The sequence below is a fragment of the Lepidochelys olivacea genome, assembly GCF_965140295.1.
Source record: "Lepidochelys olivacea isolate rLepOli2 genome assembly, chromosome: 8".
NCBI classification, from domain to species: Eukaryota; Metazoa; Chordata; order Testudines; family Cheloniidae; genus Lepidochelys; species Lepidochelys olivacea.
The window spans coordinates 107,994,574-108,009,173 of record NC_140418.1 but is presented as its reverse complement, the minus strand read 5'-3'; the positions used below and the strand labels follow the sequence as shown (position 1 = coordinate 108,009,173).

At 42.0% G+C, this 14,600-nt stretch overlaps 1 protein-coding gene across 8 annotated transcripts in view; it reads left to right on the top strand.

Moving 5' to 3' along the window:
* Positions 1-14,600, top strand: part of PTPRF (protein tyrosine phosphatase receptor type F) — a 622,833-nt gene that overhangs the window by 234,660 nt on the left and 373,573 nt on the right. For all 8 annotated transcript variants that reach the window (XM_084635810.1, XM_084635808.1, XM_084635807.1 and 5 more), the window contains one exon: positions 11,564-11,723. In XM_084635810.1, coding sequence (XP_084491936.1) covers positions 11,642-11,723 — 82 coding nt within the window. In that variant the 5' untranslated portion in view covers positions 11,564-11,641. The remainder of the gene's footprint in view (positions 1-11,563; positions 11,724-14,600) is intronic.

The following is a 14,600-nucleotide window of genomic DNA, read 5'->3' as shown; positions in this document are numbered from 1 at the left end:
TGTAGCCTGGGAGGAAAGAGTGAATAACTTCAATAGCAATGTGGTGAAGCTTCTACAGATGATAGATGGAATGAGCCTTTTTACAAAGGTCTTTCCATTTGCTGTCTGCAAAAATCTTCATTACAAAAGGGCACTTCTTTGTGAGGTACATCACTTTCTCAGGTGGATCTTTTCTTAGGATCCAGGTTTATCTTGAATCACCCTATTAGTATGGGACAATTCCCTTGGTAAAGAGGATATATAAAATTTGTGAGGTGTAATTGAGATAGAAAGAAAACATCCTTGTAATTGTGATAGTAGGAAGTTCTAGAGTAAATAAAATGTCAAACCTGGTCCTCTCCTGTAAAACAGACCTCCTCCTCCTCACGTTTTGGTTAAAGATGAGCAAATAAACAGGTGTTTCAGATCATGGTTGGGGTTATCCTGGAAAGTGAAGATTATCATATCTGTCGGATGCATGTGATGTTCCATCACTTCTAATTTATTTAGTCTACCTCCTTATTAATACACAATGCTACTGTACTGCCTTTATTTCCGTCTTCCCTGAACAGCACATACCGTCAATTCCTGTACTCCAGTCATGACTACTGTTCTACCATGTTTGTTATCCCTGTAGTATAGAGGTAAAAGCCCACCATAAACTGATAGGCGACCATCATATACTCACAGTTTTGACTGCTGGTCACGTAGTTTTTATACTAATCGGTGTCATCCAGGTACCAAGGCACAAGCTGAGTAAGTTTGTCTTGAGCCTTATGGAAAACGAAGATCTTAACAGGGACTGAAACAGTCAAAGAACGAGGCGCAGTGAGAAATATGGAGGGATAATTAGGAGCTCTTCCTGCATCAGTGCTGCACGTAGTTATTTTTTAACTTTATTGCAGCAGCCTCTGCACTTCACTGTCCTAGGTCATGGGGGCAATTGTACAGGCTGATGCAATTAGGATAGATAGTGTGTTCTTGCCCTCTCCCTTCCTCTTTGCATTTCCCAATCTGAAATGGATGAGGCTGCGTTTTCTTGAAGACTAGCAGGCAGCATGGAACAATAGCCACCCAGGAGTGTTGCCGTCTTCCTCTACTGTGAGCTTTCAGTGCTCACATGAGGCAGATTCTGCAGTGCGCACACTCATATGGTAATATTGCAAACATGTCTTCAGGAAAATATGAGCCGAAAGACAGCATTGGAACAAATCTTGGCCTTTTCTGCTGGACAGAGATCTGGGGACTTGCCATGTGGTGTGAAAGGTGGATGTGTTGGACGACTGTTCATCCCGAAGTGTTGTGATTTGCTGCAGTGTCAATGCAGCTGTCTGGGCCTTTCAAGCAGGAAGTTACTCTGAAGCCTACCATATTAATCTGCCAAATAAAGAAGAGTTGTAATATGTATTAATCGATTTTCTTCAAAAACAGATTGTTTTGAGCACATGAAAGAGGGTGATAGACTTAAGCCTAGCAGGGTATGAAGACTGTGATAGTGTTACATAACTTACTATACAGACTGTTGTATAAGAAATTCAAGTTTAGTTTTCTGCAAGTATGCAGCAACAATTTGAGAGAGAGATTCATTGTAAACCATAAGAAACAGAGTTAAGGATGAGTTCTCAACGTCAACACTGAATTTCCTCATTTGAGTGCCTGATATCTCAACCTTAAATGTTCATTAATTCTAGGGGCAGATTCTCATTTACTTTGAGGCTCCTTTACACTGCTCAGCGTGAATATATTATATTTGTATTTATCAGACCAATATAACGGGGGCCTAGTGGAAATGAGAATCAGACTTTTTCCCTTGACATTATTATTTTATCATTGGCTTGCCATGTCTTGAGTATCTTACAGGAGATGGAGAACATTTTTTGCTTTAGTTCAGGGTGAAGAATGTTTACATGAAAAACTTGTCTTTTCACAGTCCCTGAGTTATGAATACAAATAGAGTTGTGCGGATATATTCCATCTACCTGCTTGCTTATTTGACCCTCCTCACTATTTTATCTGAGAGCCTCCTGATTCGGAAAAGGATCGTGTGCAATGTTGATGGAGATCAAAAAGGAAATTAAATCTAATAAAGCAGTAATTATGGGTGATAACTACCTGCGTATAAGCTGATCATTATATCATGTCAGAGCACAGGTTAGAGAAGCAATTTTTTAACACCGTTAACTATTGATTCTTGGAAAAACTAGTTCTAGAGCACACAAGAGAAGAGGCTGTTCTGAGCTTAACCTTTTGCAATCCACAGTAGTTAGGTTCAAGAAGTAACTGTAGTTGAACCACTAGTAATGACTACAGTATAACGAAGTTCAACATCCTTCAGGAGGAGTAATACCAAAATCTACCGCTGAGAACGTTCACAGTTACATTAGATTAGATTAATTTTTTTAAATTAGAGATATTATAAACCTTCCATCTGTTATGGGCAGGCTACTCTGTAATTGTCCTTTGTAGAGTGACTCTTTCACATTCTTTTGAAGCATCTGGTATGGCCCACTCTCAGACAGGATTACTGGATTAATTAGATGGGAACAGTTCCCACTTCCATAGGCACTCAGATGTCCTGGTGAAAAACATATGTAGAAAGAAAAGTAGAGGGTACCATTATAGACTGCGTTAATGTATGTAATGTATCATGTCATCTATAGACATGATATTTTCTCTGCGTCAACTCCAAGAAAAGTGCAGAGAGCAAAACCGGCCATTGTACATTGCCCTTGTGGACCTTACCAAAGCATTCAACACAGCAGAGCAGTCAGCAGAGCAGGACTATTTGCAGTACTAGAAAAGATAGGATGCCCACTAACCTTGTTAAGTCTTATACATTCGTTCCACAATAACATGAGAGCAACAGTCCAGTTTGACGGGTCCACTTCGGACAGCTTTGAGATGAAAAGCGATGTGAAGCAACAGTGTGTTCTTGCCCCTACACTCCATGGAATCTTCTCGGTACTCTTAAATTGTGCTTTAAAGACATGAAAGGTGGAGTGCATCTCCACACAAGATCAGATGGGAAACTCTTCAACCAATCCCAGCTTAAGTCAAAGACCAAAGTCAAAAAAAGAAAAGGAGTACTTGTGGCTCCACAAGTAGAATCATAGAATATCAGGGTTGGAAGGGACCCCTGAAGGTCATCTAGTCCAACCCCCTGCTCGAAGCAGGACCAATTCCCAGTTAAATCATCCCAGCCAGGGCTTTGTCAAGCCTGACCTTAAAAACCTCCAAGGAAGGAGATTCTACCACCTCCCTAGGTAACGCATTCCAGTGTTTCACCACCCTCTTAGTGAAAAAGTTTTTCCTAATATCCAATCTAAACCTCCCCCACTGCAACTTGAGACCATTACTCCTCGTTCTGTCATCTGCTACCATTGAGAACAGTCTAGAGCCATCCTCCTTGGAACCCCCTTTCAGGTAGTTGAAAGCAGCTATCAAATCCCCCCTCATTCTTCTCTTCTGCAGGCTAAACAATCCCAGCTCCTTCAGCCTCTCCTCATAAGTCATGTGTTCTAGACCCCTAATCATTTTTGTTGCCCTTCGCTGGACTCTCTCCAATTTCTCCACATCCTTCTTGTAGTGTGGGGCCCAAAACTGGACACAGTACTCCAGATGAGGCCTCACCAATGTCGAATAGAGGGGAACGATCACGTCTCTCAATCTGCTCGTTATGCCCCTACTTATACATCCCAAAATGACATTGGCCTTCTTGGCAACAAGGGCACACTGCTGACTCATATCCAGCTTCTCGTCCACTGTCACCCCTAGGTCCTTTTCCGCAGAACTGCTGCCTAGCCATTCGGTCCCTAGTCTGTAGCTGTGCATTGGATTCTTCCATCCTAAGTGCAGGACCCTGCACTTATCCTTATTGAACCTCATCAGATTTCTTTTGGCCCAATCCTCCAATTTGTCTAGGTCCTTCTGTATCCTATCCCTCCCCTCCAGCGTACTCCTTTTCTTTTTGTGAATACAGACTAACACGGCTGTTACTCTGAAACAAACTCAAAAAGATGCTATTCAGGGAACTTCCTATTTGCTGCTGATGATGCCCTCATAGCTCACAATGACGATCTACTACAGGTTTCAAAGTAGCAGCCGTGTTAGTCTGTATCCACAAAAAGAAAAGGAGGACTTGTGGCACCTTAGAGACTAACAAATTTATTTGAGCATAAGCTTTCGTGGGCTACAGCTCACTTCATCTGATGCATTCAGTGGAAAATACAGTGGGGAGATTTTATATACACAGAGAATGGTAACACCCATTATTTCATGTTCTGTGTGTATATAAAATCTCCCCACTCTATTTTCCACTGCATGCATCCAATGAAGTGAGCTGTAGCTCATGAAAGCTTATGCTCAAATAAATTTGTTTGTCTCTAAGGTGCCACAAGTACTCCTTTTCTTTTTGTGATCTACTACAAGAACTCATGGACTGCCTTTCAAGTGCCTGTCAGGCATTCCCTGTCACCATCAGCAAGAAAATGGTTGTATTAGGACAGGGTTTCCACAAGATCCTTCAATTACCTTAAATGCAAACCAGCTAGAAGTGGTCCAGAAGTTCAGCTATTTAGGTTCTACAGTGACACCAACCTCTCACTGGATGAAGAACTAAATGTTCACATTGGAAAGGCTCCCACCACCTTTAGCAGACTAACTAAAATATCATGGAACAACTCAGAGCTTGCCATCAAGACCAAAATGCTAGTGTACCAAGCCTGCATCCTCAGCACTCTCATGTATGTTGGAGAAACATGGAGTTTCCACCTACATTGTTTACACCGTATACTCAACCGTATACTCGACACCAAATGGCAGGATAAAGTCACCAATGCAGAAGTTCTTCAAAGGGCAAATTTACCAAGTGTGACAGCCCTGGTCAAGCAAAGACGACCACGCTGGCTGGATCATCTGAATAGGTTGGAAGACTGACGCCTACCCAAGGACATGCTATACGGGGAGCTATCGGAGGGAGCAAGAACAACAGGGTGTCCCAAGCTTCGTTATAAAGACGCAAGCAAGCGAGATATGAAGGAATTTGGAATTGATCCTGACTGATGGGAAATCTTGGCAAGTGATCGTAAAAAGTGGTGCCATCGTCTCCATCAGGGTATCAGAGTCCATGACAGAAGCTGTCTCCTACAGCTTGAAGAGAAAAGAGCCCACAGGAAGCAAGCAGCTCCCAACCAAGATAGATACATTTGCAATAACTGCTAGAGATCATGTACATCTCGGATTGGATAATTCAGTCACATGAGACATTGCAAACCATCTACATCATAGGCTGCAATTCCCATAATCTCTTGCAGACGAAAGGATGCCAACACAAATGTCACTTTTAGTGCCATGGAAGCTTCATGAGAGCCTGTTGGGAGAGGGAGGAGGAGACAATAGTGTCTGTCTGCAGTTGCAATTGTAATGATGCGGCCTCTGGCAGGACACTACTGAGAGTAACAATTCAGGACAAATTGCTTAGAGCAGGGCAGTTACAGCTGGGTTTCCTTTACCGTTAAGACACACCGAACCAGCCAAACAGAGAGGACTTCGGTCTCACGCCACTGGCTAACCATAAGTCATCCAAGCAATTCCCTTAGACCAGCGGTGGGCAAACTTTTTGGCCCAAGGGCCACATCGGCATTGAGAAACTGTATGGAGAGCCGAGTAGGGAAGGCTGTGCCTCCCCAAACAGCCTGGCCCCCTCCCACTTCCCGCCTCCTGACTTCCCCCTTCAGAACCTATGACCCATCCAACCCCCCTGCTCCTTGTCCCATGACTGCCCCCTCCCGGGACCACCACCCCTAACTGCCCCCCTGGGACCCCCATCCCCTATCCAACCCCCCCATCCCCTGACTGCCCCCCTGACCCCTATCCACACCCCCAGCCTCATGACAGGCCCCCCTCTGGGACTCCCACGCCTATCCAACCCCTCCCTCTGCCCCCTTACCATGCTGCTCAGAGCAGGAGGAGCTCGCAGCCCAGCTGGAGCCAGCCACGCTGACACGGTGCTCGGCAGGAGAGGCATACCAGAAAGCTGGTGGCGCGCTGAGGCTGTGGGGAAGGGGGGACAGGGACTAGCCTCCCCGGCCAGGAGCTCAGGGGCTGGGCAGGACGGTCCCGGGAGCCACAGTTTGCCCACCTCTGCCTTAGACACTCCAGTTTCCCAGTATCACCACCAGTGCCACTCATTATGGGGGTGAATTGTTATGAAAACCAATAACCCAATAAAAGAAAAAAGGTTCTCTCGATCCCAAAGGACCAAGCCCCAGACACAGGTCAATATACAATTCAGATCTTACCCACAAATCACGCTGTTGCCAATCCTTTAGAATCTAAAGGTTTATTCATAAAAACAAAAAAATATAGATGAGAGCTAGAATGGGTTAAATGGAATCAATTACATACCGTAATGGCAAAGTTCTTGGTTCAGGCTTGTAGCAGTTATGGAATAAACTGCAGGCACAAATCAAGTCTCTGGAGAACATCCCCAGCTGGGATGGGTCATTCAGTCCTTTGTTCAGAGCTTCAGTTTGTAGCAAAGTTCCTCCAGAGGTCAGAAGCAGGATTAAAGACAAAATGGAGATGCTGCTGCTGCCTTTTATAGTTCTTTTGCCATGTGGTTTGTGCTTTCTTTGTTCCAACCATAAGCCACCCAGCATATGGCCTGGAAAAACCTCAGAGTTCTGTCCATAGGCCTGTCCCTGCATACCTGGCTGGGTCACAAGGTGTGTCTGCCTTCTCTCAATGGGTCAGTTGTGTAGCTGAGGGTCCTTAATGGGCCATCGAGCAGACTAGGCAGAGCTGATGCCACATTGTCTGGGGTGTCACCCAGAAGCATAGCACAAGTTTGAAATACAGACAGTATCTAGCCAATGCTTACCACTTTAAATAGAAAAATGATACATGCATACAGGTAGCATAATCATAACCAGCAAATCATAACATTGTCATAGACACCTCACACGACAACTTTTGTACAATATTTGCTGCAAATATAGAACAGTGGTTGCAACAATGATTTATACGGTCACAGTTTGTCAATTATATCACAGAAATATAAGGACCAATCAGTATATTTTTAAGTATATACAGGAGCTGATTCAGGAAGTGACTGTAGCTGAGGCTACCAAGTATTATTAACTACAATATAATTAAATTCCACTGGCCAGATTGGGTATCAAAATGTGACACAACTTCAGAAAGGGCAATTTAAATAAAATGAGGTTAGTTAAAAAGCTCTAAAATTAAAAGTAAAGAGAATAAAATCCTTGGAGGTGTCATGAAAACAGTAATAGAGTCTCAGAAGTTATGCTCATTGCTGAACAGGATGGATACAAATAAATGATAGTTTGTTCAAGTGCTAAACCAGCTTTTGGCAGCTGTAATTTCTTCTGCAGGTGCCGAGGGAATATTTTCTTCATTTCAGTTTAGGACTTGTGTACGCAGTGGGTAATGCACACTACAGGGGTGTGAATTCTAAAGTGCACATTAATTGGTCCATGTAGGCCCTGTTGGTGGTCACTAAATGTTCTTTATGTGCTTTAATGCACTGCGGTCTCCCACATCTGACCTGCAGGGAGTTTATCGGGATATTCAGCCAAAACTTCCCTTTGCTCTGTTCATTCCGTTAGCCAAAGGTGTGCAACCATGAGTAGCCATAAACTTCCTTTCCCGCCCTGGTGTCTATACACTTCACATACTTACAGATCGTTATCGGATTCCTTCTTTAGCCAATCTCTACGATACTTGCCGCTTGTCTTGTATGTCAGTCCCTTCTGCCCCTTAAACATTTTGCTGGTCAGTTCTCTCCAGGTTGTTTTATATTTATAGTTGGGAACTGATGTTCTAGGCATGGTCTCACCTTGGTCTGTGAAGTGATATCTCTGCACGTGCAGCAGCTTTTTTACCTCTCTGTTGTACTGCAAGCTCCCATCCAGTTTCACCCTAAATCTCTCTTGGTATCATCGCCTCCCAAATAGATCTCCCTTTTCATATCTTTCAGATTTGCCCTATAGTTTGCATCTTGCAGTATCACCAGGCTGAGTCTTGTTCATATTGCTACACTAGTGTCTTTGTATTCTATTCCTTACCCCCTCAAAAAACAAAACAAAAACACACTGTGCTAAAAATATGTTAAGGCTTCAAAGTGAAACATTCACAAGACAAGTCAGGAACTGCCTACACAACTCTACTTCTGCTACTTTGTGTGTGTGCATTATGATAGTCTTTAATTAACCCAGTTCCATACGTTTTCCATTCCTCCTTCAGTATGCAGATTAGATGTTAGCACTGGATGAAGCCGCTGATCTATACTGATTATTATCATCACTGTTAATAATGTAGCCTGCTTCATTCGCTGCTCACCACCCTACTTTTGCACGTGCTTTGCTTGGTCAGTTTTATGTTGTTCAGGACCCCAAAGTGCTGTGGACACTTCTCTCCATACGGACGAGTCAGTGTCTTCCTCAGGATCCTTAGGCTGTGCAGATTCTACTCCAGGACATTATATGTACAATGCAAAGGGGATCCCATTATACTGCGCATGTCTGGAAAGAGCAGGGAGATCTGCAGCCTCTCTTGGGATTGGACAGTGTTTAGTTCACATCTCCCGATCTGCATATCTGGGCTCCAGTTTCAGAGCATTTTATACCTTTCCACCATTAAAAAGCAGCTCCCTTTTGTTGTGGCTTTCTTTATGAAAAATTGTTCCTTGTCTCCTATGTCAGATAGTGATACAATTGATGTGCTGGAGTTATCTTCTTGCTCAGAAAAGTTTCTGGAGGGAAACCCATCACATTTCTCAACAAAGATGGGATCGTTTTTATCTTGTGATCATAAGCAAAACTGGATCTGGCAGTTCTTCCCCTTGATGAATTTGATTCAAATCTTTGATTCAAATATCCCTTGTCTTCACTTGATTTTCAAGTTGTTCCAAGCATCCCTTCCTAAGTAGCTTAATTTTAATGTGTGTTTTTGTGAGAGTCTCTTGTTCCTCACCTAGTTTCTTTGAGATTTCTCATCCAGCTCTTCGGTGTGCTGCTCATTGCTGATGACCCACTTATTTCATTTATTAGAAGTTCATGGAGGACTTGAGCTATTCAGTGCTGGTTATGATTTCTCTCAATGTTTTAGAGTTAACCTTCTCCCAACAGAGCTGGCTGCTCCCTGTTTTGCCCAGCACTATATGAATCACTGATACTCTTAAAAAGAAAAGGAGGACTTGTGGCACCTTAGAGACTAACAAATTTATTTTAGCATAAGCTTTTGTGGGCTACAGCTCACTTCATCGGATGCATGCTTAGTTCATTGTCAAACTTATCTCACTTGTTTGTAGATAATTTTCTTCTGACGCCACTCCTGCAGCAAAGGGAAGAGCTCCTCTAACCGTCTTGGTTCAGGATTTTCCCTCTGCCAGCTGTTCGGCTATGGGTAACATCTGCCTCCTAAGGGTTCATTGTGCTTCACCTGACTTTCTGTCATGTTGCATCAAATGCTCAGTTGTCTGGCTGGGGAGAGCTGTTTGCTTCTAAAAATGGGAGAGCTGAACCATATAAATAGAGGCCCGTTTCATGTTTTCAGTTTCCAAACAGAATGACAGTTACTTAAATTTATAAAAAATTAAAGCATTCCAATTTAGAGGGTTTTAAATATTGTATGTAGACAATTTTTCCACATACACTGCAACAATGGAGGTGGGGAGGAGGAGGATTCTTCCTACTGAGGGGCAAAGAAAGACTATGGGGCTTTATTAGCCATGGAGCAATGGGGATTGGGGTGGGTAAGAACAATTTTGCCTAAGAAATTTGGTTTCTCTTAACCAAGATGGTAAATTAGTTTAAGGGAGTGAACGGTTGCAAAAAGAGCAAGTCTATAAAATACGTTATGGGACAACTGATAAATTCATCAATTTCTTATGTTGCAATTTATGTCCAGCTCACGGGCCTGAAAAGTCATAATTCTGTCAAACCTGAGACGAAAGCAAATTTGAATTTGTTTTCTGAAGAGAGACAGGAATGAGGAGACAGATCTATTCTCTTAGTTGGAGTTTCTCTGTAAGTTTTCTCTGAATGAGGAACATGAGAAACCATGCTGCTGTTCACGTGACTTCTGAGCATTGTCTGGTAGACAGACCTGAGCCAATACTCTTACAAAATGACTCCTTCAAAAGTTAGGCTGGTAAATATCCAAGCTGCCTTCTAAGCTAGTTGGAAACCTCTCACATTTTCTGCCCTGATCAGAGGTGGAATTTGACACAAAACGTTAGTTTTGGCACAGTAATTCTGAATACTTAGCGCCTTTTGTGAGGAGAGTAGCCCTCTTACAGTTCTATTGCTGATGAGTCAGATATAATAGTGCTCCTGAAAGCGTGCTGCAGAATTTTTCTCGCTTTATCAGGTTGAATAAGTTAACAGCACCTGCAGAAGTTAGAGGCATAATCTTCACTGTTAGCCCAGGCACTCATTCATATTTACAGAGCTGTTCAACATTGGGCAAACCAACTGGGGCTTGAATTGAGTTTCCTGTTGAAATAAAGTTGATGCTGCTGGTAATGATACAACTATCTGTCTCTGTCTCTGCAGAGCAGGACATCTTAATGGGGTTTTCAGTAACTCTTTCGCGGGAGCCAAATGAGGATTTAGGGGTTAGATACCAGCAAGAAGAGAATGGGGTGTCAGGCTGTTACGAAGGGCATTTCTTTCAGCGTGCAGAATCCTGCTTCTGAGCATACTGGGGTTTATTTTTATATTGAGATAATAGAAGCAGGGATGGAATAATAAGTATTTTCTCCGTATCTAGTTCAGAACTAGGTTATTGTGTAAAGTACCTTCAGATGTCTTGGCTGTAGAAGGCACTACATACATAAAATTATCTTTGTATTGTATGATATAACATGTGAAGAGATTTACTGTATAATACAGTGATAGAGGGAAGAAGAAACATCATTGACTGTTAGATAGTATGATAGGATGTAAATATTTGTCTTGGTGGATTTTCCTGACATTTTGCTGGGCACCATTGTTGCTGCCATTGTCTGAACACTTTTTGTTTTTGTCAGAAGGTAACGTTCCTAAAACGCAATGCTTAACATCACCGTCAAAAGTTTTTATGATATCTGTGAATCTCAGAAAAAGGTTAAAAAAACAAACACAAACAAAATCAAAACAAAAAACCCCAAAAGGAAGAACAGCCAAAATCTTTGTCCCCAGAGCTAGGACTTGAGCCCTTCTCTGAAATTCTCGTGAACAGCAAGAGTGCTATGAGTAGTGTCGTGTGCGATAAGTGATCTCCCTAGTGCTCCACTTTCCTTCCAGAATGCTCATAATCTACATGCAATGCTTCAAACCAGGGCCCAGGAACATACTAACCAGGTGTGTAACCAGGACATGTCTCATGCCACAGGGGCATCATTGGCACAGCATTGTTAAAGTAGGAAAGATGGTTAAACCGACGTTTAAAAAAATCGGAGTTTATGATATGTATATATTTTTTGCGATTCGGGGTGAGATACTGGGGCACCATGATCTAATTTTACTGTCTTGTCTTTTAGATTTGATCCATTTTCTCCTATTCTCTTTGTTTGTAGGAATAAGTCTGCATTTCTTAATGCTGGATGTACTGGCCACTTGCTTCAGACTAAGGAGGACTGGCTCTGCTTTGGAATATGGTGCCTCACTTCTGTGTCCCAGTATTCCTTGTACCAGCAGTAGTTCTGTGCTGCTTGATGCCTTCAATGGAGGCAGACAGTAAGTAACGTTCAAACCATAACTTCCTAAAACCTCATGAACATTAAATATTTTCTTCCATCAAATATTCACCTGCTTGGCTCAGGTATGTGCTGAGAGAGAAATGGAAAAGTAACTCTAATGGTCTATTGTTTCCAGTGCGATTAGATAGGACATGCCTGGGAAGGACAAAATAAAATCTTGTCCTTTTCTGTGACTTTGAAAAACAAACCGTCAGTAAGAGTTGTGTGGCATTGGGGGAGCAATATGTCTAATGACTGTGAGTTTGAAACCTTAGATTTGATTCTGATCAGCTATAATGGACTAAACTCAGCTTTGTACTGGGAGGAGGAGGTGTTACCGTGCACAGGGAATTTCCATTACTTTATTTTCCCCATTCTTTTATTAATTTCATTGACCCTCAAAACCTCCATGCTTCTGCTGAAGCCTAGCAGTCAGATGGTTGCATGGATACTGATAAATTGGAGAGGTTTCTGAAAAGACCTATGAGAAGGATTGGAAAACACACCTTATGGTGAGAGACTCAGAAGTTCAATCTAGTTAACAAAGAGAAGGTTAAGAGGTGACTTGATCACAGTTCATAAGTACTGAAGGAACAAAATGGACACCATGTAGAATCAAGCACGTGGGTTTATTACGCACAGCGCTGGCGGAGTGTCACCTTGCTTATTAGGCTCAGAGACACTGCCAAATAATTGATTACACTGGATTATATGGATTTTCCATGGGCAGAGGGAAATGACAAGGTAGGTAGTCCCAAGCCCCTTGATAGGGCTAACTAAATAAATTTGTTAGTCTTTAAGGTGCCACAAGTACTCCTTTTCTTTTTGCGAATACAGACTAACACGGCTGCTATTCTGAAAGATAAACACAGTAGCCAATAGTCAAAGATTACATAATGTCTCTGCCCATGGTTTCAGGTTAACAAGTAACATACAATTTGTACTTTAAACAACGTGTAAAGTGTGTTAGTATAAAATATATCTGTTGAATTCTGATTTGGGGTCCATAGGAATGAAGTAGCTCCTCTGATTGTCCAACAGGTACATACTTGGGGGTTAAAGTAGAAAAACATTGAAAAGTATGGGGCAATAGGAATTGTCTTTGAGTTGCTGTCATTTGCACTTCCAAAGGCAGACACTGGTATCTGGGGAGGGGAGGAGGATGCCATATCTCATGCTGACATGCTTGAACCTCTTCCATAAACTCAAGGTTGGTGTGTGGGGAGAGCATGGCTACCTCCTCTGCCAGAGGAGAAGACACAAACATCATGGGCTGCTTTCATTCCTTTGGTCTGTTTGCAGCTTCAGATAAGAGCTCCAATTACTGCTCCCCATCTGGCGTTTTGGTGACCAAGCGTACCTTAGTAAAAAGCAAGGTTGTCTTTTATTTGTTCTCCTTCTCTTAGCTAATATTGTTCACTGTTTACTGGGCCTCTTGACCAAACTCTGCACTTTGGGCCTGTAAAAAGAGTTGACACAGCCTATATCAGGTTTTTACATAAACAGCACATGGATTTTGGCCCTTCAGGTACCTACAGGGGGAGTAGAAATTTAATAGAGGGCTCTTCAGTGTAGCAGAGAAAGGTCTAACACGATCCAGTGGCTGGAAGTTGAAGCTAGACAAATTCAGACTGGAAAAAAGGTATACATTTTTTAACAGTGGGGATAATTGTACACTGGAACAAAGTACCAAGGGTCATGGTGGTTTCTCCAGCACTGACAATTTTTAAATCAAGATCGGATTTTTTTTTAAAAAAAGATCTGCTCTAGTTCAAAAGGAATTTTTTGGAGGCAGTTCTCCAGCCTGTGTTATATGGTGTCAGACTCGATGATCACAATGGTCCCTTCTGTCCTTGGAATTTTTGAATGGGTGAGAGCTGCTGAAGATTGAGCAGGTGGCCCTGCTGTAGCGCTTCTAGATTCGCATGTCAGTAGAGTGAAGGTAAAATATTTTAGTATGGTGCTGCCTTGTTTTTAACCTTTATCAACCAACACGATGCTCAAAACGTTCTGGAGCCCTCATTCCGGCCGTGATTAGCCCAGTACAGGAGAGAAATGAAAAAAGTAGGGCTGTCGATTAATTGCAGTTAACTTACATGATTAACTTAAAAAAATTAATCACGATTAATTGTAGTTTTAAACACATTGTTAAACAATAGAATTCCATCTGAAATGTATTAAATATTTTGGATGCTTTTCTACATTTTCAAATATATTGATTTCAGTTACAACACAGAATACAAAGTGTACAGTGCTCACTTTATATTACTATTTTTATTACAAATATTTGTACTGTAAAAATGATCAACTAAAGAAATAGTATTTTTCAATTCACCTCATACAAGTACCATAATGCAATCTCTTTATCGTGAAAGTGCAACTTACAAAAGTAGATTTTTTTTTTCAGTTACATAGCTGCATTCAAACAAAACAATGTAAAACTTTAGATCCTACCAATCCACTCAGTCCTACTTTTTGTTCAGCCAATTGCTAAGACAAACAAGTTTGTTTACATTTACAGGAGATAATGCTGCTGACTTCTTATTTACAATGTCACCTGAAAGTGAGAAGAGGCGTTTGCATGGCACTTTTGTAGGCGGCATTGCAAGGTATCTATATGCCAGATATGCTAAACGTTCGTATGCCCCTTCATGCTTCGGCCACCGTTCCGGAGGACATGCTTCCATGCTGATGACGCTCGTTAAAATAATAATGTGTTAATTACATTTTGAGTGAACTCCTTGGGGGAGAATAGTATGTCTCCTTCTCTGTTTTACCTGCATTCTGCCATATATTTTATGTTATATCAGTCTGGGATGATGAGCCAGCACATGTTGTTCATTTTAAGAACACTTTCACTGCAGATTTGACAAAA